The sequence below is a fragment of the Gracilinanus agilis genome, chromosome 1 (genome assembly GCF_016433145.1).
Source record: "Gracilinanus agilis isolate LMUSP501 chromosome 1, AgileGrace, whole genome shotgun sequence".
Classification (NCBI taxonomy): Eukaryota; Metazoa; Chordata; class Mammalia; order Didelphimorphia; family Didelphidae; genus Gracilinanus; species Gracilinanus agilis.
The window spans coordinates 258864929-258890128 of record NC_058130.1 but is presented as its reverse complement, the minus strand read 5'-3'; the positions used below and the strand labels follow the sequence as shown (position 1 = coordinate 258890128).

The 25200-nt window shown below is 32.2% G+C and overlaps 1 protein-coding gene across 5 annotated transcripts in view; it reads right to left on the bottom strand.

Annotated features, from left to right (window-relative positions):
• The window catches only part of LOC123235194 (contactin-associated protein-like 4), a 433004-nt gene that overhangs the window by 179061 nt on the left and 228743 nt on the right, over positions 1 to 25200 (bottom strand). For all 5 annotated transcript variants that reach the window (XM_044661292.1, XM_044661308.1, XM_044661323.1 and 2 more), the window contains 2 exons: positions 14856 to 15027; positions 7103 to 7209 (listed from right to left, as the gene is read on the bottom strand). In XM_044661292.1, coding sequence (XP_044517227.1) covers positions 7103 to 7209; positions 14856 to 15027 — 279 coding nt within the window. The remainder of the gene's footprint in view (positions 1 to 7102; positions 7210 to 14855; positions 15028 to 25200) is intronic.

Here is a 25200-nt window from a genome sequence, read left to right as displayed (position 1 = left end):
ATCTTTCCTAATCTTTTTGGTGTTCCTCTCCCTAACTTCAATCAAACCTATTTTACCTTTTTGTGTAACTTCCAATCCCTCTATCCAACCCTGTTCTCCCAGGCAACTACTCTTGTTTTGTCCTCTGCTTCACCACCATAACTCCATATTTAACTAATTTAACTGTTTCACTGAGTACTTTTATCCTATCCAACCATCTCAGTAATAAATAGATAATATTTAGATAGATAAGATAAAAATTCCTACTCATATATTATAAAATTAGAGATCATGCACCATGAGACAGATCCCTCCCCTAATTCTACTTCCTACCTCAAAATCCTTTTAAAGACTTTCCTCTATAATCATATTCTGTTTCTGTCCTTCATTGCTTATTATAAATGCTTTTTGCATAGTTACCCATATGTATAACCTCAAATTTACCCTTTCCTATACTCCTAATAATTAATCTGTTTCCAAGTCTTATTGATTCTACTTCTACAATTTTTCCTCTTCTTTCTTCCTTTGGTCACTGACCTAGTTTAGGCCTTCATCATCCCTTACCTGGACAACTACAATATATTTTCAATTGGTTTCTCATCTCCAGTCTCTCACTTCTCTAATCTATCTTTTTCTTTAGTTAACAAATTAATATCCCTGAAATCTTTTGATACGTGTCTGACCAAGCCACTTGCTGTACAAAAAAATCCTTAGTAGCTATTATAAAAGGTTAATATTGGGGATATTTTTGCTCATTTCCCCTCCTTAAACCTCTGATGAGAGCAAAGACTTTTTAGATGTTAAAAAGGATTTGTGGCACATAAATGAAAATTAATATGATTTTAAAATGAGATAATTTTATTGTTCAATCATTTCAGTCATATTCCAAATTTTTGTGTTCCTTTTTGAGATGTCTTGGCAAAGATGCTGAAGTGGTTTGCCTTTTCCTTCTCCAGCTCATTTTAAAGATGAATAAATTGAGACAATGCAAGTAACTTTCCAGGATCACATAGCCAATAAGTGTCCAAGGCTGGTTTTGAATACAAATCTTCCTGACTCTAGGTTTAGCATTCCATTTACTGTGTGATCTACCTGCCCTTCCTTCAAGGGCAATATAAAACTTAAAAATAAAATATGCAGACAACAAATAAAATATTGGGGGCAGCTAAGTGCCTCAATAGATAGAGAGCCAGGCCTAGAGATAGGAAGTCCTAGGTTCACATCTGGACTCAGACACTTCTTAGCTGTGTGACCCTGGGCAAGTCATTTGACCCTCATTGCCTACCTTTACCAGTCTTCTGCCTTGGAACCAATACACAGTATTGATTCCAAGATTGGAGGTAAGGGTTTAAAAGAATTATCAATATCTTTCTGTTAATTTTAAGATAAAATACATATTCTTCAAGTCATTTAAAGTCAACTATGATTCAACTCCCTGAACTTTTATTGTTACTTTGAGTACACTGTTTATTCAAACTGTCCTTCACTGAATTAAGCATTACATCCTCTTTCTCTCTGCCAGGATGTTCCTTCTTCCTAGAAAGCCCTCTGCCTTTATCTCTGCCTTTTATAATCCTTAGCTATCCTCAAGGCTTAGGTCATGGGTCAGGTTTTATACAAAATCTTTCCATCTAAACACAGGAGGTCCTAGGTTCAAATTTGCCCTCAGACCCTTCCTAGATGTGGGGCCCTGGGTAAGTCACTTATCTCTACTGTCTATACCTCACTGCTCTTCTGCCTTAGAACCAATATATATAGTATTGTTTCTAAGATAGAAGGTTAATGGTTTTTTTTAAAAAAAAAATTTCCAGATACACCTAATTGCTTTCCCCTTCCTGAAGTTGAATTTATTTTATTTATCTCTATAAGCCTTCCATATTAGAATATAATGTCTGTGAGCACAGGGATTTTCCCACTAGTTTGTTTATTTTCTTTATATTCCCAGTCATTTAATTGGTACTTACATATTTGTTTAATTGAATTGAAAGCAGATAAATTAAAAATAGGGGCAGCTGGGTGGCTCAGTGGATTGAGAGCCAGGCCTAGAGACTGGAGGTCCTAGGTTCAAGTCCTGCCTCGGACACTTCTAGCTGTGTGACCTTGGGCAAGTCACTTGACCCCTATTGCCCACCCTTACCACTCCTGGGCCAAGGACGGTCCCTAGACCGGATGAAAAAGGAGGAGGGTTGGGCGTGGGGCTAGCAACCTCACCCTGTAAAAACTACATCTGCTAAAGAAACTGCAACCTAAAGTAGGGGCAGCTGGGCTAGCTCAGTGGATTGAGAGCCAGGCCTAGAGACAAAAGGTCCTAGGTTCAAACCCGGGCTCAGACACTTTCCAGCTGGGTGACCCTGAGTGACTGTGTGACCCATTGCCTACTGATTGTGGCCCTATGCTCCTAGAATGGAGTCCCAGGATAAAAAAAAAATTAAAAACAAAATAGAATCTTTTATGAAAGAAAAATGTTATTTTATTGTCACTTGATATATTTACCCATTACTTTCTTTATATGCAAAGGACTGTTTTCATAATATGTAAAGGTTTTATTTTAGAGGTATTTTTTCAACTTTTGTTGACTAAAAAATTCATAAAAATAAACAACCTTTTTTCTAAGTATGAAGAAATGTTAAATGCAAATGGTTTATAACAAATTGCACAAAATCAATATTGTTCTTATTAAAATACATATGAATGGATATTTAAGCTGTATGGATTGGCTTCCAATTTGTTCTTTAATTTTGTACTAGCAGAAGCAACCTCTAGATTTATGGTGCCAGTTTAACTGAGTCTGCCTGTCTAGTCTTGACTCAAATTGTTGTGACTAATCAATCACCTTATGTTGAGAAAATATTTAGCTCTCTTTGGCATATCTTTCCGATAGCACAATATAGGCAATTCAATTATCAGATCAAATTTTGGTCACTAAATATGTTTTATGTTTATGCTGTGATATTTTTTTCATAAGATCATGGAGTTTAATAACAGTAAAGGAACTTGGAATTTGTAACAAACAAGCTCTTCATATTACAAAGTAGAAAATTAAGATTTGTAGTTAAGAGTCATGCCCTGGGGAAGCAATATTCATTTGCAATATTTTTAGATCACAGTCTCAATGAAATAAATGAATATCTTCATCAATATTTATTGAAATCCTTGTGTACAAAAAATGTACTAGATAAGATAGAGGATTCAAAGATTTCTAAGAGAAATACATGCTTAAAATGAAAGTGACAAGTGAGAGTCATAGGCAATAAATAATAGACATGGCCAATGAAAACAAAGATGACTTGGAATATTAAGGGTCAGGGTATGTTTAGTTAAAAAGGTAGTACTTAAATTCTTTCTGAAAATATTGAGAAGATGGAGTGCAAGAGAGAAATATTATATTGAAGAAATTAAAATTTAACTTAAAAAAGAAATGATGACTAGGAACTAAATCATTGGAGAGGAAAAGAGAGGACACTTAAGGTAAGGAGAAAAATACTTAATAAAGGTGGGAAAATGAATGTATGGAATAGGGGAATACATATCAAGAGGTCTGAGTAAGTGACCATGTCTAAAGCTAAATGTCTTTTGCCACTTTAAACCAGCAATTAATGTATTAAAGTAGAAGATAAAACATTAGAAAAGGAAAGCAATTTTTGAAAGGACCTCAGAAAAAAAACAATAGAGAGAATGAGGGGGAGAAAAGAAAATCCAGGGTCAAATACATGAGACAAAAGAAAATGAGAAGAAATATTCAAAAGGAAAGAATAGACTAACAACTAGATTCACCAAAGAGTAACTAGACAACTATAAGACCCTGAAGAGTAGTTGAGAATCTCAATAAAAAACAATTTACTGAAAATGCAATTATACAAACTAGAATTCTTAAGGAATACAAAAGGAAAATAAATGAATTGATTATTTAGAAAATAGAGTGGAAAATAAAAATAAGTCAGTGTGTACTCTTGGAAAATAAAAGGCAAGTAAAAAGGTGGAAGAGAAAAATAGAGCAAAATCAAAAGACGGGAAAACCAGAACAAGATGCTGACCTTGAACACAGAATGTGGAATGACTTATCTTAGTAATTGTTATCCTTCCAGAAATTTCAATGAAAAAATGTCAGAATGCCATATGCCAGAAAATAAAAAGAAAATGGCAAGAAGTACTACTTACATAGAACAAGATGCAAGTCAGTATAATTCATTGAGTGACAACAGACAGCTTGAATTTTACTCTGAAATATAGCCATTACTTTCAAGACCAATATAAATGAGAAAAAGCTAGCAAGATGCCAGGAATAAACACATATTTTAAAAAGGTACCAATTAATATCTATCAAGATTTTTTCAGCAATTATTATAAAGGAAAGTAAATCATAGACTAAAAAGATATACACCATCTCCAATTGCTCTACAGCAGGGGTCAGCAACCTTTTTGGCTGTGAGAGCCATGAACGCCACATTTTTTTAAAATGTAATTTTGTGAGAGCCATACAGTGCTCACAGTGCATGCTCCTGTAACAGTGCGTGCTCCTGTAACAGAGCCTGAAAAAAATTGACTTTATGGCTCCTGCAGAAAGAGCCATATCTGGCCCTTGAAAGAGCCAGATATGGCTCAAGAACCATATGTTGCCGACCCCTGCTCTACAGATATTTAGTTATATTAAATTACCAAGGACATATTTTATAGAATTAGACAAAATTTTTTTAAAAAAATCTGTATTAAAGAACTGAAGTAACAGAGAAAGTGGAAATAAATTTTTATAGATAGAAAAGAAGTGGATTTTATATCAGTAATTCAAACTAAGGTACAAGGCAGTACTTATTAGTTCTATCTGACAGAGGGAGGAAACACATAAAGGATGACTGGTCTAATAGACTGGATAAATAAGACTTAGCAATTAAGGCAAATAGGAATCTAGAATTTGATAAATCAAAGAACACAAACTCCTGGGAAAGAATTCTATTCAAATAGCACTTTTGAAAAAAGTTGAAAGTCTTTTGTCAGAAAATTGTCAGAAAATTCCATAAAATACTTAAATATTTTTTTTTAAAAAAGATAAAGTACAGACAGTGAGAGAGTTTAAAGATATTTGGACTGGTTAATAAAATTTAAACTATTACTTTAAAGGCACAGAGGAAAGATTTACAGTTATGGGAGAAGTAGGGGAAAAGTGGCCCCAAACATTCTCTATGTTGTTTTCCTTTATCCCTTTCTTAAAGAAATTATCTCTTCTTCACTGTATCTTATAGCATTTTGTATTCCTTTGTTACTATATATAAGATATGTGGTTTGGTGGAATGAGCACAAGATAGAGTCTGAAAAACTTAGTCCAGTCCAAATGCTGATATTTAATGGTAGCTGTGCTTTGCATTTCAGTGTTCTCTATACATTTCCATTATCAATCTAGCCAACTGTTTTGAGGAATGAGCTTTGTAAACCTTTAAGGATTATGTAAATGGAGCTATTATTAATAACTGTATGACCTTGAAGAAGCCAGTACCTCTCTAGGATTTCATTCTATCTATCTATCTATCTATCTATCTATCTATCTATCTATCTATCTATCTATCTATCTATCTATCTGTCTGTCTATCTTTCTATCTACTTACATACATATATGATATATCAATTGCATCCTAGAACAAGATTAAAGAAGTAGAAAAGTCCTTATCATTAACAGCTCAATTCCTTCAGTTTACAGAAGAGGGAACTGAAGTCTAGAGATGTTACATAATTTGCATGTGATTCCACAAGTGGTCAACAATATTAGAACCAATATTTAAAAATAATAATAACCACATGCATAATAGTTCACATTTATTTATCCCTCTAACATTTTCAATGCCTTACATCTATTATCTAATTTGATCCTAATAACAAGTCTGTGTAGCAAATGTTTTTATTTTAGATAAGTAAACTGAGACTCAGAGATATTTACTAATTTAGATTGCAACAAGTAGCTCTTCTGACTCTAAATCTACTAAATTTTCTATTATATCAGGCCATATTTCTTGTAATAAAAATGCTTTGTAAACTTTAAAGTACAGTGAATAGTTGAAGATGCTAAATGATAGACATAAAGATAGATAGATAAAGTATATATATAGACATAGATAGATAGATAGATAGGTAAATAGGTAGATAGGTAGATAGGTAGATAGGTAAATAGGTAAAGATAGATGATTAACTTATTGGAAGGAGGAATTTGAACCTCTGAAATCCCATGTGGAGAAGTCCTGGTATGAAAAATCCTTCCACTAACATGGGTTACCAATTTAAAGGCTTAGATATTTCATTGGGGGAATTGAGATATTTAATGCTGTGCTCATAAAGCTAGCATCTGTCCAAATTAAGAAATGGAACTCAGTTTTTCTGACTCCAGGATTGATCCTGTCTAGTATGGTAAAAACCTATGTTGGAAAATCAAAACAAACAAAAAATCAGTATCACTAATTCTTAGTATTAGTGTTCAGATTCAATCTTAGATATTGCTCTCTGTCCAACCTTGGACAAGTTACTTAATCACTCTTATCCTCAATTTCTCCTCTGAAAAATAAAGGGGTAGGATTAGATGAACCCTGAATTTTACTAAGTAAAATTTATTAAAATACTCTAAATGTGAATTATACTTACTTGCATATATATTATTTTTCCCTTTAAGGTTGTAAATTCCTTGAGTTCCTAATTTTTATTTTATTTATTGTTGAATTTTCAATGATACCTTGTAGTCACAGATCATAGATTCAGAATTATATGGGACCTCAACTTTCATCTAGTTTACACCCCTTTTTTACAGACTGATAACTAGAGAGATTAAGTGACTTACTAAAGGATACACAAGTAGTAAGTGGAAGAAATATTTAATGAAAGAGAAAGAAAGAAAAAAAGAAAAAAAGGAAAAAAGAAAGAAAAGGAAGAAAAAAGAAAGGATGAATAAATATAAGCAATGGCTGGCGTGTACTTTAAGATCCAAACAAGAACATATATCTATATATGGGCATTTGCACTAACACCCACTAAAAACAGAAATAAATAAATATCATGGGGTTAAGTAAAAGGGGACATTACAGAAAGCAATAGTGATAACCATGGCAATTAGGACACCAACAGGCATAAGCAAATATATTTGACTTACAGGAATGACAAGTAGCTCCCATGTAACCAGTATTTGTACAGTTGCAATAGAAACTGTTCCATGATTGTGAGCATTCACCACCATGTTCACAATAGTTAGGTAAACACCTAAAAGGAGAAGCCAATACAATTACTATCTTCTCATATTCAGTAATCAAAAATAGACTGGCTTTATGGAATATGACTATTCTAATGTGACTATAAAGATGACAGTAGTATCATAACCAGTGAAATTAAACATGACTAATGATCATTGGGCCTGTCACTAAGATTTTCTAATCATATTACTACTCTATATATTAATAAAGTCATCAGAATACTATTTATTATCATGGATTGGTGTGAGTTGTACTTTCTTCTCATAGTATCAGAGGATCTCTTTCATAAGTGGCTCAAAGTTAATTGGATATATGACCAGGAATATCAATTGCTCATAGAAAAGAATACTTCTTTGTTATGTTAAATACATATATAAATGGTGTTCTTTTGTCAACTACTGCATAATTTGAAGAGAAAAAGAGAAAAAAATGATCATATAATTCCATACACTAGAGAAGGATTTTGGATGGCCAATTAATCCATACTAAGATAAATGATTAGTGTTACACTTGAACGAATTACATGGATAATATGTCCCACAGATGGCTATAGCATCTTTGGAAATTTAGGAGAAGAGATGAGTAACTCAGATTTCAGATAGCACTCCTAATAGCTTGGCTTTCCCTCCCTGCTGAAATAGAAACATTGAAAGTGCTGATATAATTAAACCACTTAAACTGGAGAGGTGAGCATCTATTACTCTGAATGACCTCCATAGAAGGAGATTCTTCTATTACCTATGATGAAATTTAAAGTTTAATTTAAGTTAGCATTCTTGAAATATTGTCACACTTTCTTTTATATATATATTTATATATAACCCATGGCAGGTTAACAGGAGGAGAAAGAAGGATAGAACAAATAAACTTAAGAATGAGAAGCCAATAAATAACCAGCAAAAGTACAGTTATAACATTTTGCAGATCTTGAAAATGACTTAAGCAAACTGCATTGGGGCATCTGAGAGTAGTTTAAAGGTTTAACCTTTTTTGTCTTGTTAATAAATATATTTCTCATTTTATCTATTTTTATAAAACTACTAGCTACATTAGTTTTCCTTTACCTCACTTAGAATTTGAATTTTATGAAATAAAGCAAAACTAGTGAACATATATATACATACATACATAAATATGTGTATATATGCATTCATTTTATCTATATGTAGTTATTATTTGAATGCTTTTAAGATACCAAATGTTAAATTTGATTAATAGTTAATAATAAAAGTGAGCATTTGTATAGTGCTTTAAAGTTTGCAGAGTACTTTACAAATATTACTTCATTCTATCCTCATAAAAATGCTTAAAGGTAAGCATTATGATTAGCCCTATTTTATAGATGAAGAAATCGAGACAAACAAAGGTTAAATAACTTGCTCAGGGGCTCTCTGATAATATATGAGGGCAAATTCAAACTCAGGACTTTCTGAGACCAGGTCCAGCACTTTCTCCACTTTAAAGAAACATTTATTTTCACAATATATACATTTTCAAATGTATCTACATTTTCAAATATTTCATAAGTGTCTTTGTATAGAACATGACTCCCTCCATCACCTATTTTTCTGTCTTCTAAAGGCTTTTCAACCTAATTTTCAATACTTAAAGAGAAAGAGACTTTTATCCACAAATCTCAAGTGATTTATATTATCTTCATTTATATGGATTCCTTCTTTATTCCAATTCATCTTTCTAATATTTTCCACAAAATGGAAAGCTTAGCTGAAATTAATTAAAATTAACTGAAAGTCCTTCAAATCATCACATTAGGAGACAATTAAAAGTACAATTAAACCCGAAAGAGCTTTAAAATCTTCTTTGTAATAAAAATAATAACTGGGCCGAGGGGAGGGGGAATGGGAGTACATAACCAATACATAAAGGAATGGCATGAATCTATATGATTACTGTCAAAAAGGCTAGATCCATTAAGTTTACTACAGAGCTCAAAGAAAAATGGCTTCCTTAATGACATTTAGAACAAGATAGTGAAGAAGAAGGGAGGATAACAACTGAGTGGAAGAACATGGCATCATCATCATCATCATCATCATCATCATTATCATCATCATCATCATAAATAAAGATAATAATGAAATATCAAGCATTTATTTGATGTTTTAAGGTTTGCAAAGCACCTTATATAAATTATTTCATTTGATTCTCACTAGAATACTGGGAGTCTGGTGTTACAATTATCCCTCTTTAGATGAGGAAACTCAGATTCAGAAGTAATCTTTTGAGAATCATATAGAGCAAAGTGAAGTGAGCAGAACATGAAAAACACTACACAGTAATAGCAATATTGAAAGACAATCATCTGTGAATGTCTCAACTATTCTCAGCATTATAACGATCCAAATTTCAAAGGGCTCATGATGAAAAATGCAACCCACCTCCAGAGAAAGAACCGGTGAAGCCTAAATGATGATCAAAGCATGCTATTTTCACTTTATTTTATTTTTGCTCTATTTTTTCACATGACTAATATGGAAACATTTTTGCATGATTACCCTTCACCTGTGTCAAACTGCTTAAGGTTTCAGAGGGAAGAGAGCAGAGGGAGAAAGATAACTCAAAATTAAAAAAAAAAACTAAAATTTTTCTTACATACACTTGACAAGAATAAAATACTATTAAAAAAATAAAAGTCTCAGTTAGAATGTAAAATCAGATATTCTTGATTCCAAGACAAGCACTCTATGCAGTCCATCACCTAGCTGCCTTAAGATGACACAGAGAAAATAACATCACTCAACTCCTATATTGATTCCATCTTCTTTATCAAATTAAATAATTCTTAAAATATAAAAGGTAGAACAAACAGGTCTATGAGGAAATTTAAACCAAGGATAACCAAGGAAATAAGAAGAAAACACCTGGCTATTTTAGGTGAGATGAAATATAGGCTAGAAGATTTGTTATATATCAAGAAATTAAAGAATATGCAGATATTTCTTACTTGCTGTTATCATTAAATAATAATAATTAATAATAACAAGAAAACAAGAAAGATAAAAAAGATACCAAATGATTGTAGTTGGACAAGTTTCATTGTAACTTTCAAAAAGTAAAGAAACTAGATTCAGAAACAATAGAGCAGTAACTCAAGACAAAGCTCCTTGAAAATTCTACAACAGATTAGTAAATGGATAATTCATGAGTACTGAGCAGAAAAAATGATGATGGTAATTAGGATCCAGACTGAATTCACAGAATAATAGAATCAGGGAGTTGAATGGGATCCCAGACACCATCTTGAAGAGAAATAAAGAGAAATATCGGAAGACATGAATTCAAGTGCTGTTTCTAACACAGAATATTTAAATTTCTTAATACCTTTAGTGGCTCTCTAAGGCTATCTAATATTAAGTCAATTTGACGTTTGCTTTATAGTAGGAATTTTCTACAGACATAAAATCACAAGTATGATACCCTACCTCTCCCATTTAAAAAAATGCAAGAGGGAACATATCATTTACTTTTGCAAAACACTATTTGATGATACTATTGGAGCCAGTATATGTGATCATTGACATGATATAGTTTTGTATATATTAATAAAAATACACTTTATTTATTTATGCTCCTTTTTACCAAATACTTTCCTTATAAAAATCAAAAAAGTAGTTACCATAAATGTTTTTACCTACAATTTATGAAAAGAAAACAAACTCCTGTTTTGTGATTTGTCAGTGTCTACACTGCTATTTCTTGCCAGATGTGTAACTCAATCCCAGGTCCTTTTACTTGTAGGATGATATACCAAGCTTCCTTCACATAAATCCTAGGGGGTGTATAGTATTTTCTATAAGTGTGGATACAACTAGATTTTATTCTTTTATTAGTTCCAAACCAACTTCTCAAATTGATGCTAAGGGTGAAATGAACCATAATAATTGATAAAGAGAAAGTAGAACTCAGTTATTATTTAGTTTTAGTTTTTTCTGTCAAGGAGAATGAAGTTGAAAAGGGAAGACTTCAATTGTTAACAGGCAGTTCATATCCAAGATGAATGAGTCAATAGTAAGAAAATTCCTAAAAGGACTTCATTAAAGTAGCCCTAAGGCTCAGTGCAGTTATCATAATATTAACTTCAATTAAAAGCGTCTAGAAAAGATGATTGTCCAATGGGACACAAGCTTCCACTTGACCTTTGCAAAGTATGTGCACCAACAGATATTGGAGAACATATTTGAACAATAAATGTTTACTTTATTAATTGTTTATTATTGATAAGAGGACTACTGAATAAAATTTCCTCTATCATTGCCTTTATCTATGCATTTTGTTGGAGGAAAATGTTTTTAATTATGGTTATTTCTCAGTTCCTCATTTGTAAAACAAACTGGAGAAGGAAATGCCAAGCTACTCCATTATCTTTGCCAAGAAAACTCCAAAAAGTCACAAATATAGTATGTGACTTCTTTCATTTCTTAATTCCTTAAGTATTTTTAAAATCAAACTCCCCTATCTCTACATTTATATTCAAGTTCACATAGTATGAATTTTGACTTGGTCTGGATGCTATCATAATAGAAATTCTGAGAATGTCCTGACCTCTTCTACAATGGATACTGACTGACACATTAGTTTTAGCTATAAGATAGTCCTCTTGCACATATAAACCATGGATCATGGAAGGTCAATGATCATGGCAGGTCCCATGAAATAACATTTCTTCTTTTGTTGTATGAGATTAAATCAACTCTCATGATTACCTAATCCCAGTAGTCTGCCTATATCTATCATCTCTTCTCTCTCTGTCTCTCTGTCTCTGTCTCTCTGTCTCTCTCTCTCTCTGTGTCTCTCTGTCTCTGTCTCTGTCTATGTCTCTCTGTCTCTGTCTCTGTCTCTCTTTCTCTCCTTTTCCCTCTCTCTGTCTATCCATACAATCATACATACATACGTTATTGGATGAACATCCCACAAATTCATATTCATAGGTGGGGCAAAAGCTGTCATTAAAAACACCCACTGCCCCACTTGGCATTAATCTTCCACCATCATTACAAAAGTAGAAAAAGGCCACAAAAACTAGAGGATATTTTGTATTTTCATCTATTTGATGACTTTCCAAGACTAAAGACTTTATTATGAATGACTGAATAATTATGTTGGTATTCCTTCAGAAAACAATGTGTAGTTAAGATCATATTTGAAACCCTGAGCTTGTTAAAAGCTATAAGTATTGGTGCTCCACCTATTTTGACTTCAAGAATCCAGTATTTACATTATTGCTAAACCTTAGTGAGACTGAGAAATTGGTTATTTTTTAAAAACAGTATTGGATTCTACATTTATCTTTCTATTTATACACAATATTGGAACACAATGATGAACATTTCCTTCCTCTATATATGGAGAGTTCCCTGATATTCTGAATAGTGTGGCCAGTCTTTACCAGGCAAACTAGAGAGCCAAGATGAGAAGAGGGCGCCAAGATTCTATGAATACTGTCTTGGTGGATTAAGAAAAAAAGTCATGCTAAGACTGAAAATAGTGAGCAGTAGCTGAATATTACCACACACACATACAAACACATGTGCATGCACACACACAAACACAGACCACCTCAACTACAGAACCCAATAGAATGTTTCTTCATTTAATTCTTTACTTAAATTCCTTAACTCCAGACTTTCTGTGGTTTGGAGGTGGGTCTTAGGTAAAAGGCAAGTTGGCTACTTAAACATTTTTTTACCTTTAATTATATATATATATATATATATATATATATATATATATATATATATATATTTCCCTGGTCTCTTAAACCAAAAATTGTCATAGGCTATTATTGATAGTTTTTACTAAGAACATGTATTAAGAAAGCAGCAAGGAAGAGGCAATTAGGAGATTGATGAGTGAGTGAGTGAGTGAGTGTGTGTGTGTGTGAGAGAGAGAGAGAGAGACAGAGACAGAGACAGAGACAGAGATGGAGGAGGGTGATCAGAGATAAAAAAGAGAGAATTGTTGCTTTATTTTTTTATAGTACAATACTATGAGCAATGAGCAAGTCAGCAGGGAGAAAAAGTAATGAATATCCAAAAAAAGCAATTTGGGAGAAGCCTAGTCTACAAAATTTGGTGGCAGGGTGAGAAGAATATGATGCAAGAAGATGTTATTTGCAAGTAAGAGTGACTGACAACCCTTCTTGACAAAATAACAGCATGGTACCTCATTATTGATAGACATTTATAAATACTATTTCCAAAAATTAATTAGATTATAGAAAATATTTATAGTTATTAACTAAATATTTCCTTTACTTAAACTTCATATTAAGTTTGAATTTTTTTCTTTCAAATGGAAGGAATATCCATTTTGGGAGAATTATGCTACAATGATATACCTGAAAATATTTAGCATTGATTCTTATAGAATAGATCACATTTCAAAAATAATCTATTTATATGTATACATACATACAGACATTTTTTAATAAAATGACTTGTAACTTGTTATTCTATTTAATTTTATTGAGGTTACAAATCATTTCTTAATATATAATTGGTTAAGAAGAGAAAACTTTAATTGGTTTAACTTAAAGGTATATGGTAGTACTTGATATAGTTTGGCTCAAAAGTCTTAATATAGTTTTAAGTTTTGATAACATATACTTACATTAAGAACTTTGGAATATTCTATATTTCCCTCTACTGAAAGAATTTTTCATGCACATACAAAGATATATATATGTGCATATATATGTATATGTATTTAATTAAAATATCAAGTATAAAAGTCTTTAAATTGAATAGTTCATTTTTTAAAAAATGAACTTGATTATCATAAGATCTTCAATATCTTAATTTAAAATGTTTATGAATTATTACTTTTCTGTGTACTTGCTCTGGATGCACTTTCATTTTGCCCCAGAATTGTTTATTTTTTATCCTTGCTATCTCTATTAAGTGCCTTGAGTATTCTTCTACTACATATGGCATAACTTCTCCTTCTGAAACCCTAAACCTTTATCTAAAGTAGCTACAGTTCTGATTTTCATCAAAATCTTATTATTATAGAAAGCATTTCATGAGAGAACTATGAAGAAGGATAATGATTGGGTGCTGATATGATACAACAACATTTACCTCCATATTATAAATAACTACTAATGGGAATGAAAGGGATCATAATGAAAGATATTAATCCCCATCGAATGGTAGTTATAGATAAATGTGTGTATATAAAAACAAAACATCAATAAGGCCTTAACCCCTTCCCCACATCAAAAATATTTTAATCCAATTTTGGACAATCTTGTATCCTAAACTATTAACATTTTTATACTCAGTATATAACCAAATGCCATTATACTATTAACAGTGTTACTCATCATTCATTTTATGAACTAGTTATTTATTTTGTTAAGATATTAAAAATATAAGAAAAAATTACAATGTATTGTAACAAAATGTTTAAGATTCTCTTATTGTATTTGAATTTAGTTTAAAATAAACCTTTTTTTTTATCAAATTGGAGACTATATATTCTTATTTTTGTTATGAGTATTCAGCTATTCTATTTTATGTTGCACCAAATGAAAACAGACTAGCATTTTTTTTTACTATCCATGAGGTTCATTTGTCTTTACTCAAATACTTGAAAAAGAATCATTTCAAAATAAGGATATAAGACTGTCCTTACCTGTCTATAAGACCACATAAGTCTATCTGAAGGTCACTGAAATTCCCAAAGATGCTCTGCTGGACCAAAATTAGATCCACAACTTTATTGCTAATGGAAATATGTCTCATACATCCCTGAAAACCACCAAAAGGATTTTTGCATTCGGATTCAGAGCTGGTATTAGGACAACCTGAATACAAAAAAGGAAAAATAACTGTAGTTGTAGCAGTAGTAATAACAATAGTAGCAATAGTAGTAGTAACAGTAGGAGGAAGAGGAGAAGGAGAAGCAATAGTAGTCAAAGTAATGATAATAACAATGAAAATAATTTTATCATACCAAAAACATTATTAGGTGAAGTTAATGATAGGAAAGACTAATTTTTATTTGTAGATTAAAAGTTGATGAAAAAATTATTGGTTTCAAATAACACATTTCCATTTTAAACAAATAATATAAATAAAAGTGCAAGGAGAGTAGACTTTCCCAGGCTTTTAACTGTCACATTATGAGGTAGAAAATTGGAAAGAAAAGTTTGTGCTAAGATCTGGAGGAAGTCAAATCAAAATGTTCATTTAATTCTGACAAAACCTGATTTCTCTTAAAGAATACATTTTAAAAATTAGAACTTTCTTAAATGAACATGTTGTGTAAGAAATGGAAATTCATATGCATGTAAAATTAAAATGAGATAGGCAATTAGAGAACACATTTCTGTTTGCAGAAATCACAAAATTTAGAAAATACTACTAAATCAACGATGAAGCCAGATTCCACTTCTAGGTATTAAACAAAAGTAAATGACAACAAAATAAAATTGTATAAGCAATGTACTGAATCTCTACAAATGTTTTAATGCTTTTTAAAATAAATCAGTGAGCTATGTGATCTGTGTAATCAATTCATGATTATTCTTTTCTATTTCATAATACTTTTGAATATTCTTTTTAGGGAATCAAGAATTGTTTCAATATGATCATGATGAGGAAAAGAAATGCAATAAATGGAAATGGGAGTAATATATAATCAAAAGGATGTTGCTATAGAGTAAAGGAATTATGAAGTAAATATTTCTAATGAATATTAGGTAAAAAACAAGGGAAGAGGTCATCATTCTTTTTTACATATTTAAAGGTGAAAATGTTTGAAATCATTACTAACTTGGCCTGAAATACCAATCTTAATGGGTTACTATAAATATTCAAATGACATGATTAGTTTCCTTCCTCAACACCCACATTATTCTCTATTTTCCTCCACAGAAATATTCCTACAAAAATTAAACTTATTCAGAGAATTCTTATGAGAAAATAATGTTGAAAACTATGATGTACTATACAGAATTCTCTGTTCAATAGTGTTTTTAATAATCATTATTTAATGTCATTATTAAGTGCTTATTACATATTCATCACTGCACTAGAAACTAGAAAAACAAATGTAAAAAATGAAATATCTCTGCCCTGAAAGAGCTTACATTCTATTGAAGAGAAATAAGATTAAATTAATATCTCTCTCTTTCTTTCTTTCTCTCTATGTCTCCTCTTTTTTAAAACCATTCATTCATAATTCTCTTGATGGGATTATGTGCTTTTCATTTATTCATTCATGTCTGGACTTCTTTTCCTGCTCTGGAGACCAAATTCCCTTATATTATTGATATCTTTGGTGTTGTATGGTTTTTTTTTCTGCTAATGCTGAAAGTCATTAATTGAATTTTCTTCCTTTTGAGATTTTTGATAATTTCAGGCTTTGTTTACCTTATTTTTTCCTATTGATCACTTTCTGATAGCCTCTCCTTTGATGGAGGTTTCACTGGGGTTGTATCTTAAAATCCTCTCAAACTTCATCCAAGATGAGCAACATCAGCCTCCATTTGTGTCCCAAGTGACTTGTAAGAGGACAGAATTGTTGGCCCCTTGAGGCTAGGCTTTCTGCCTCAGGCTTAATGGGATGCCACACAACCACATTGTCTTACTCCATTTTCCTCTGTTCTCTGAGCTCTGTTGGGGTACAGAGTGCTTCTAGGTTACTATTGCAGCTTCAGGAAGATTCTTGTGCTTTAGATTTCCAAAGCACTAAAATGTGAGATATTATTTTTGAGTTCTATTTGAAGTCCATGAGTCAGTTTGTGTAGGCCTACTTTGAGGTTTTAAACTTTGGGTTCTTGATGTCTCACCTTGTGGTAACAACTGAAATTGTTCTATCTCTTGTCCATAATTCCTATTCTGGGAAGATTGGAGAAGGAATAAAGGTCCAAAAAATATTTTGTTGGGGAAAGGAGGGTACTGGGAGAAGGAACATGGGAATGTGACTAGGGTAGATTTCAAAATGTTCTGGGCAGAAAGTTGGATGGGTTATGAATACGGCCCAGGGTAGGGTGGATATACAGGACTGATGATGAAATTTCCTGCCCACCTCTTGATGGAGAAATAGAGAAACAAAAAACCACAGAGACAAACATTTTCAGACATGGAAAACTTTGCCTTACAATTTATATTTCTGGGCAGCTAGGTGGTGCAGTGCCTGGAGTCCAGAAGATATCTTCTTGAATTAAAATCTGGCCTCAGGCACTTACTAATTGTATGACCCTGGGCAAGTCATTTAGACCTGTTTGTCTCAGGTCCTCATGAGTTGGAGAAGGAAATGGCAAACCACTCTGTTATCTTTTCCAAGAAACTCCATATGGGATTATAAAGAGTTGGACAGAACTGAAACAACAAACCAAACAACAATGCATGTTAAGTATTAACAAGGAGAAGGAAGAGGAAGGAAAAACAAAAACAACAGAGGGTTTTTTTTTTTTTATGGAAAGACAAATTAGTTTTATTATACTTTGAATTTGAGAATCCTATAGAATGTTCAGGGTTAGAGGTGCCAAGAAGGTGTAGGTTATACAGACTTGGATTTCTGGAGAGAGCCTAGAAATGGATAAATCGATCAGGAAGTCATTTGCACATCTCCTTCTTCAATAAATTGAGGTAAGAAATTAAGTGATTGTCGAGAGTCCTATAGCTAGTAAATATTTGAGGTCAGATTTGAATTCATGTTTTTATGATTCCAGGCCCAAGCACTCTATCTACCTAGCTGCATCAGATTATAACACTAACCCAGGGGTCGGCAACCTTTTTGGCCGTGAGCCATAAATGCAACATTTTTCTTAAACTTAATTTCGTGAGAGCCGTACAGTGCTCACAGTGCGCGCTCCTGTAACAGTGACTGAAAAAAAAATTGACTTTATGGCTCCTGCAGAAAGAGCCATATCTGGCCCTCAAAAGAGCCAGATATGGCTCGAGAGCCATACTTTGCTGATCCCTGCACTAACCAAACAATATTGACTCAAGGTGAGATAATGCAAAATATGCTAGCCTAAAGTACTCTATAAGTTATTCTGGTCTCTATTAATCTTCTAACAAAAAATGTAGTGGTGAAATGGAGATTTATAATGGACATATAAAGATAAATTTAGAAATAAAAGTTTTAAAAAAGCATTGTAACAGTAAATGGTAAATTTGTTTTAAAACTATTTATAAGAAATATTAAGTTAACCTAATAATAAATATGCTATGTAACAAAATTTTATCAAAATGAAACAATGATGAAAATTACCTAAATAATATTCTATTTTTAATAATATTTTAAATTGTACATTTGATTATAGTATGAAATGAAAAGTTATAGCAGTTTATTTCATTCATTCTTTGTGTAAGAAAGAGAAATGAAGAGGTAATTGTAAAAAAAACATAAATACCACACTCATTTATTTTTATTTTAGTAATATTTTCTGTAAATTGTTGGATCATTGTCTTCCATGGCCAATTTCTGTATCTTTTATTTTTCTGCATTTATGTTATTATTTAAGTAATAAAATTTCATTTAATTGTATTAACCTCAAGAGCACCATTGTTCTGGGTTTCAGTTCAAGTTCTACATTTTTTGTCAAAGGGAAACAAATATTATGGAGCATTTGGGAAAATAATGTGGAAAAACATTCAAAGGTTTCTATATTTTCTTGAGTTTCTCATTAATTTTATATGCCTGTTGATCACTATTACAATGAATAGGAATAAGAAGAATTTGGGATTCAGTATTTTCTTAGCTACAGTAATCAATCTATGATAATGTAGTTCTGTACTTTTATATTTTCCCAATCACATTTCTAACACAAATGAAAATTTACATTCATATTCAAAACTACTATGAACACTGTAGCATTGTACACTAACCTCATAAAAATTTTAAGATGTATCAAACATGAAGCAAACTCTGAAGAGCCTCATTACTTATTTCTTCAGTTTATATGATTATATGTAAATAGTTGTGATTTTTCAAAATTTACTTCAGAAGATGAAATGAATTTCCAAAGAAGAAATTATATTGTGGAGTATAATTTTTATTAGAACTCAAAAGTCAATAAATAATGTTAGAATAATAAGAGGTATAGATACTTTCTATTATATGATGCAGGGTCTGTTGTAAAGAAGTTATTTACTCAGTTCATTTTCCTTTCTCCAGATGGCATTTCATTCAAATTATCCTAGAGCAAAAAGATTATGCCCATTACAGACAAAACAAAAGCAAATCAAGGAGCTGCCAGTAAAAGCAAAGAGGATTTCAGAAAGGAAAAGATAAATCAGAAATGTACATTGTGTTCATTTCTTTTAAACTCAATAAACTAAGGATTAAGAGAGCTAAGAGAGATTCAAGATAGTAATTACATATTTAGCCCCACAGGCAGCTCTTAAGTAATATAGTTAATGAAATAAAATAACTATGAATTTTTCAGCCCTAAGCCTATTTAAAGACCAAGTTCTAAGGCAGGGATATTTTCTATGATTTGAATAGTACAAGGTCTATTGTTCTCTTAGAAAGAATGCACTGCTCTTGAGAAAATCTGAAAAGTTGAGTACTTCCTGAGGGTACTAGGTAACTTACATTATGTTCTCCAGAAAAGGAAGAGAGAAGAATAAGAATGTAGTATATTATATGGTTTCACTACTCTGGCCAGATTTTATGAATGGAAATGCCATGCTCTAAACCTGTAGCATAATGAGTATATCTAAATGAAATCATTCCTTTTCAAAGAGAACTTAATGGCAAATGATAATTATTCTCAAATGTGAATATAAAAGCATTCTACAAAATTCATATGAGAGAAAGTCACTGTGCTGAGAGAATAATGAAAACTATAGTTTCTATGAAGGTCTTTTCTTATGATATTCATAAAGCTTTGCTAATCAAAATTTTGTTATTTTCTTATAAATTATCAAAAGACCAATAGATTGATACTTCAATTTGTAACATGCTAGTTCACACTAAAATAGATACATCAATGATAGAAACATCTGAAATTCTTGAGAAATACTTTTCACCTTAGATGAACCTTGGAGAACTGCAATAGCTACTAGAAAAGCTTTTCTAAAAGAAAAAAAATCTTTCACCATCTCAGCTTCCTTTTCTATAAAATAAGAGATTTAGACTTAATTACCATTAAATACTCTTTCAGATCTAAATCTATGAATCTCTGTATGAATCCATAAGCCTATCAAAGAAACACTACAAACTATGAATATAGAAATACCTAGAAAAACTTATATGAACTGAAATATAATGAAGCAAGTAGAGTCAAATAAACAAAAAAAAAACAAAACAACAAAAAACAAGGACTATAAAAATGCAAATAGTAGAACTATGTCATAAATGTCGCAGAATTATAAAAATTAGGACAATAAAGAATAAATAAGGGAAAACATCTTTCCCCATCTCTTTGCAGAGATGGTATGTCTGTGGGTGTGGAACATTTTATTTTCAGATTTTAATTCAATATATTAATCAGTTTTGCTGATGTTTTTCTTCTTTTCTTTATCATTAAAATATTTATTATATAAGATAGAATTCTTGGATGAAAATGTGGAGACAGATAATAGAAGAAACATAGACTAAATGAAAATGAAATATATTGTTTTTTAAAGACAAAATAAGAAAAGTGGATTCCTTTAAAAGTTAATGTGAAAAGCATCTATTATAAGCTCCTCATCTAATGTAAATACTTGCAGGGCAGGAGACTCCAATTCTTTTAGCTTCCATTTATTTCTACCACCAAAGTATGTATAGAAAAAGATCCATCCCTTTGCTGCATTAACCTCAATAATAGAAGGGAACCTCTATCATTACTAAACAAAAGATCATTGAAAAATACTAAATATAAAAGTTTCTATAAAAAAACTCAATTACAACTATGACAATAATATATAAAAGGAAAAAGCATTTTTATTCAGTATTGACAAATTGTAGTACCAAAAGACAAAATGAAATCAGAAAAAAAACTATTTAAATCAATATTTAAGCTTAGATTTTCTATTAAATTAGTTATTTCATAAGGATAATATTTCCGGTTTTCCACTGTAATTCTACTCAATGTTTCTTCATGTTGTAAAAATGTCCTTGTGTTTTCAAAGGATATGCAGGTGAAATTTCAGGCTCTGATATGCAGAAGGGCTTCAAGTATCATCTATATTGATGGGCTATATCTAGTGATATTGTCCAAGTACTAATTAGCTAAGTTCAGAGAAGGTGAACATCAGTATGGCCAGAAAGTGATGAGAAAAAGTTTGGATCAAAGCTACTCCCAAAAATCATCTCCAGAGATATAGAGAGGTTATGATCTGTGTAAATGAAAGGGACATTTCATCTCAATGAACTGACAATCCTGAAGTATTGAAATATAAATTATTTTTTTGAAAAATGATCATAATGATAAAGCATTTGTCTGTAATTCAACTAAATTGTTGAAGACATAGACAGACGTTGGAGATGTCCATCATGTCTTTCATAAATCTTGCATATGGTAATTCAAGAAAACTGCCATAAATTAAAGACTGTAGCATGGTCTACTTCAGTCCACTTTTACTAAGTGACTCCTTTGTCGTCAGAGGTCTCTCAGTAAAGCAATTTCTGTTTTATTGCAAGATGAAGTACAGAAAACTAATAACTTGTTTCAGCTATCCACAGAGGATCATTTATTAGTATGGCAATGTCCTCTTCCCACCAAGTTCAAAATTTAACTATGTTCTAATCTACTCATTGTTAAAATTTTCTCCTGCCTGCCAATTATTGAAAGGCTTTTTGGCAGAATTCCTTCCTTTTATAAGAACTCAGAGGCTGTTTGAGTTGTCCACACAGCTGGCCTGTGGGGCTCTACCATTTGATAGCTGAAGGTATTAGGTTGGGGGCATCTAAAGACATTAAGATTGGTAAATCAGGGCCCAGAAGGATAGCTATGCTGGTGCTCTCCCAGGGCCATATTTCCCTCATTTGTCATAATATTAGCCCAGCTTAGAATGCAGAAAAGTTTTAAATAATTGCTTTGGAACTTGATTTTTTCTGTTATTTGTTACTACAACCTAAATGGAGTACAGTAACCCTCACACCATATAAATGGCCATCCCTATCACTTTAACTGATGATTTGAAATGAACCTCTCTTTCCCTTCACACTCTTGTGTTTGAAATAGAATACTTATCAATACATTGTTGTATGTTTCATTGATTCAAGATTTCCGCTATGGTGAGATTCCATGTGTGGAGGATAGGCTTTGTCTCTCAACAAATGTTTGGTTAAAAATGTGCCTCTATTTGTGTCTGTCTGCATTCTATTCTGTGATATCCACTGCCTGTCCCAAATTAAGCCACTAAAGCCACTTAAGCTCTGCACCCCCAAGTAAGTCACTTAAACTGTGTTTTCTCAGTTTCCTATCTGTTAAATGGGTATGGTGCCTATCTACCAGCTCTACTCTGAAGATTATATAAGATAATAATTTTGAAGTACTAGCACAGTGCCTGGCATACAATAAGCACTCTATAAATGTGGGATTTTTTTTGGTTTATTTTTTACTTATTCAGTCATGTCCACCTTTCTGTGATTCCATGGACTATAGCAAAATGGACCTTTCTCACATATGCTATTTTCCAAAGTCTGTCAAAGCTCATTATATAACTGTTAGCTATTATTATTACTTGAGGTAATAGCTTATTGAGATCAGCACTTCAAGAAAAATCAGTTTGAAAGTGTTAGAAAGGGTGAAATTAAGAGGGGGGGAAATTGCGGAAAGGGGATCTATTAGGAAGCTATTACAATAGTCAAAGTGAAAAGTGATAAGGGCCTGAAACAGAGTGATAACTGCATAAATGGATAGAAGGAGTTTAATTTGAGAGATGCCATAGAATTAGAAAAGACAAGATCTAGCATCTGATTGGATATGTGGCTTGATTGAAAGTTAGAATCTTGGGGATTAGAAGAAAGATTGTACATTCAACAAAATAGGTAAATTTAAGAAGAGTTGTAAATTTGGTGAGATATAAAAGTTTAGTTTTGGACCTACTGAATTTAAGATGTTTGTAGGACATGTAGCTTGAATTTTCCAAGAGGATGCTGGTATGAGAAAATTGTAGTTTGAAGAAAAACAGGGATAGAAATATCTGGGAGTAATCAGCCTAAAATGATAACGTCTTGTGAGTCAATGAGCATAGAGAGAGAATATACCAGGGTCCAGGACTGAGATACATGATATAACGAGAGTTAGAGGATGTGTTGTGAATGCTAATCCAGTAAAGAAGACTGAGAAGGAGTGGTCCTTCAAATGACTCTGAGTAATTACAGGTGACAACCACAAGTCTAACTGGATGTAGTAATTTAGAGATCCCACTACCTATTCAGTGAACCATCTAATACCTCGTTTTAGGATATTCTAACTTGGAAGAAGATGAAGAATTTTCCACAACTCCACATATTAAACTTTAGTCTGGCCTCTTCAGATGTCTTTAAATATGAGTTTAATGATGTATGAGAATCAATCTGGGATCCAAGTAGAGTGTGAGTATTCAGTACTCTTTATAAATGTTCTATCTGGGCAAACCAACCAGGAAAATAGGAAGTATATGAAGGAAATTCTTTAATTCTTTCCCATGATCAAAACACAGAAGAAATTCTGGGTGTTTTTGGCATCACACCCAGGCTTCAAAGGTCATGGAAAAGAGGAAACAAAATATAGGAGTATACAGCTGGTGACAAGAAAAGACTTAGTCACCAGATGATTCAAGTCATCTCGTTAAGAGAATAGTTGTTTCCCAGTGGGCAAGATGATCTGGGGACCCACTCTCCTCATCTAAGCATTATTAATAGGCAGATGAGTTTCTCTACTCTCTTTTCTTTTTATTCGGCTCCTGCTAGAATTAAGCTGCTAGAATAAGCCCATAATGAATAACAAAAGTATATCCCTTATTCTGTCTGAATAATCATTCTTCTTTTTCTTTTAAAACTGGGACTTTATAAGGGTTAATGGTCAGAAGTAGAGTACTGAAAGGCTTACTTAAATCTACCAGTGCTAGGAGAGTCCTTCACCCTACAGGTCTCTGGGTGAGCACAATTACATCTTTCTTGCAAGATATAAAATCAAAGCTCACAGCTTCAGTCATTAAATCACAGCTACTGAACTTTTAGCAAACTGGTGTCCTAATTCGCCCAGGTTCAAAGTGCTGCATCCTAATCCCCTTGGTGCATCTGTCTCCTCAATCCAACAATCACATTAAAAGGTTCCTGGGCACATAAGTCCTACTGAACTTCTAGGCAGTGTTGTCTCTATTATAAGAACTCCAGCCATGAAATGCTAACTAGGTCAGGCATAAAATGTGTGAAAGTATAGTGTGTGAAAGTGTATGAGGGTGGGACAAATCAGGACAAGTCTGGGAATAGTCTTATGAAATAAGTCTTGAAAGGTAGGTTATAGTCAGATTAGGGAATGTCATAAATGTCAGGCTAAGCAGTTTGCATTTGACTGAGTAGGCAGTGGAGAGCCACTGAAGAAGCTTTTTGAACAGGGAAATGATGTGATTAGGAAGGATGTGATATACTTTAGGAAGATTATTTTCACAGCTGAACTGGATCAAAGAAAAGAGAACCTAGAGGCAAAGAGGATGACTTAGGAGGCTATTTACAGTAATCTAGGAGAGAAGGGAGAAGAGTTTAAACTTGGGTAGTGGTCAAAGGAATGGAAATGAAGGACAGATTTGATCATATACATACGCAGACCAAAAAGTGGATTGTATTTGTTACTAGCACTTAGCATAATAAATGAAACATGAGAAGTATTTAATCAATATTGATTCATTAATGCAATAATGTATCATTTTATTATTTTACTGGAATGCATCTATTTGTTCAGTGCAGACTGAAAATGCAGAATGTTAATATGTATCACAGAGGCTTATTCTCGGGGTTCAGTTAGCTAAATAATAAAAATGGATAAATTAGCTGGCTTTCCAGGAAATTGTTAAATTGTCTGATTTAATTAATTATTGATCATTTA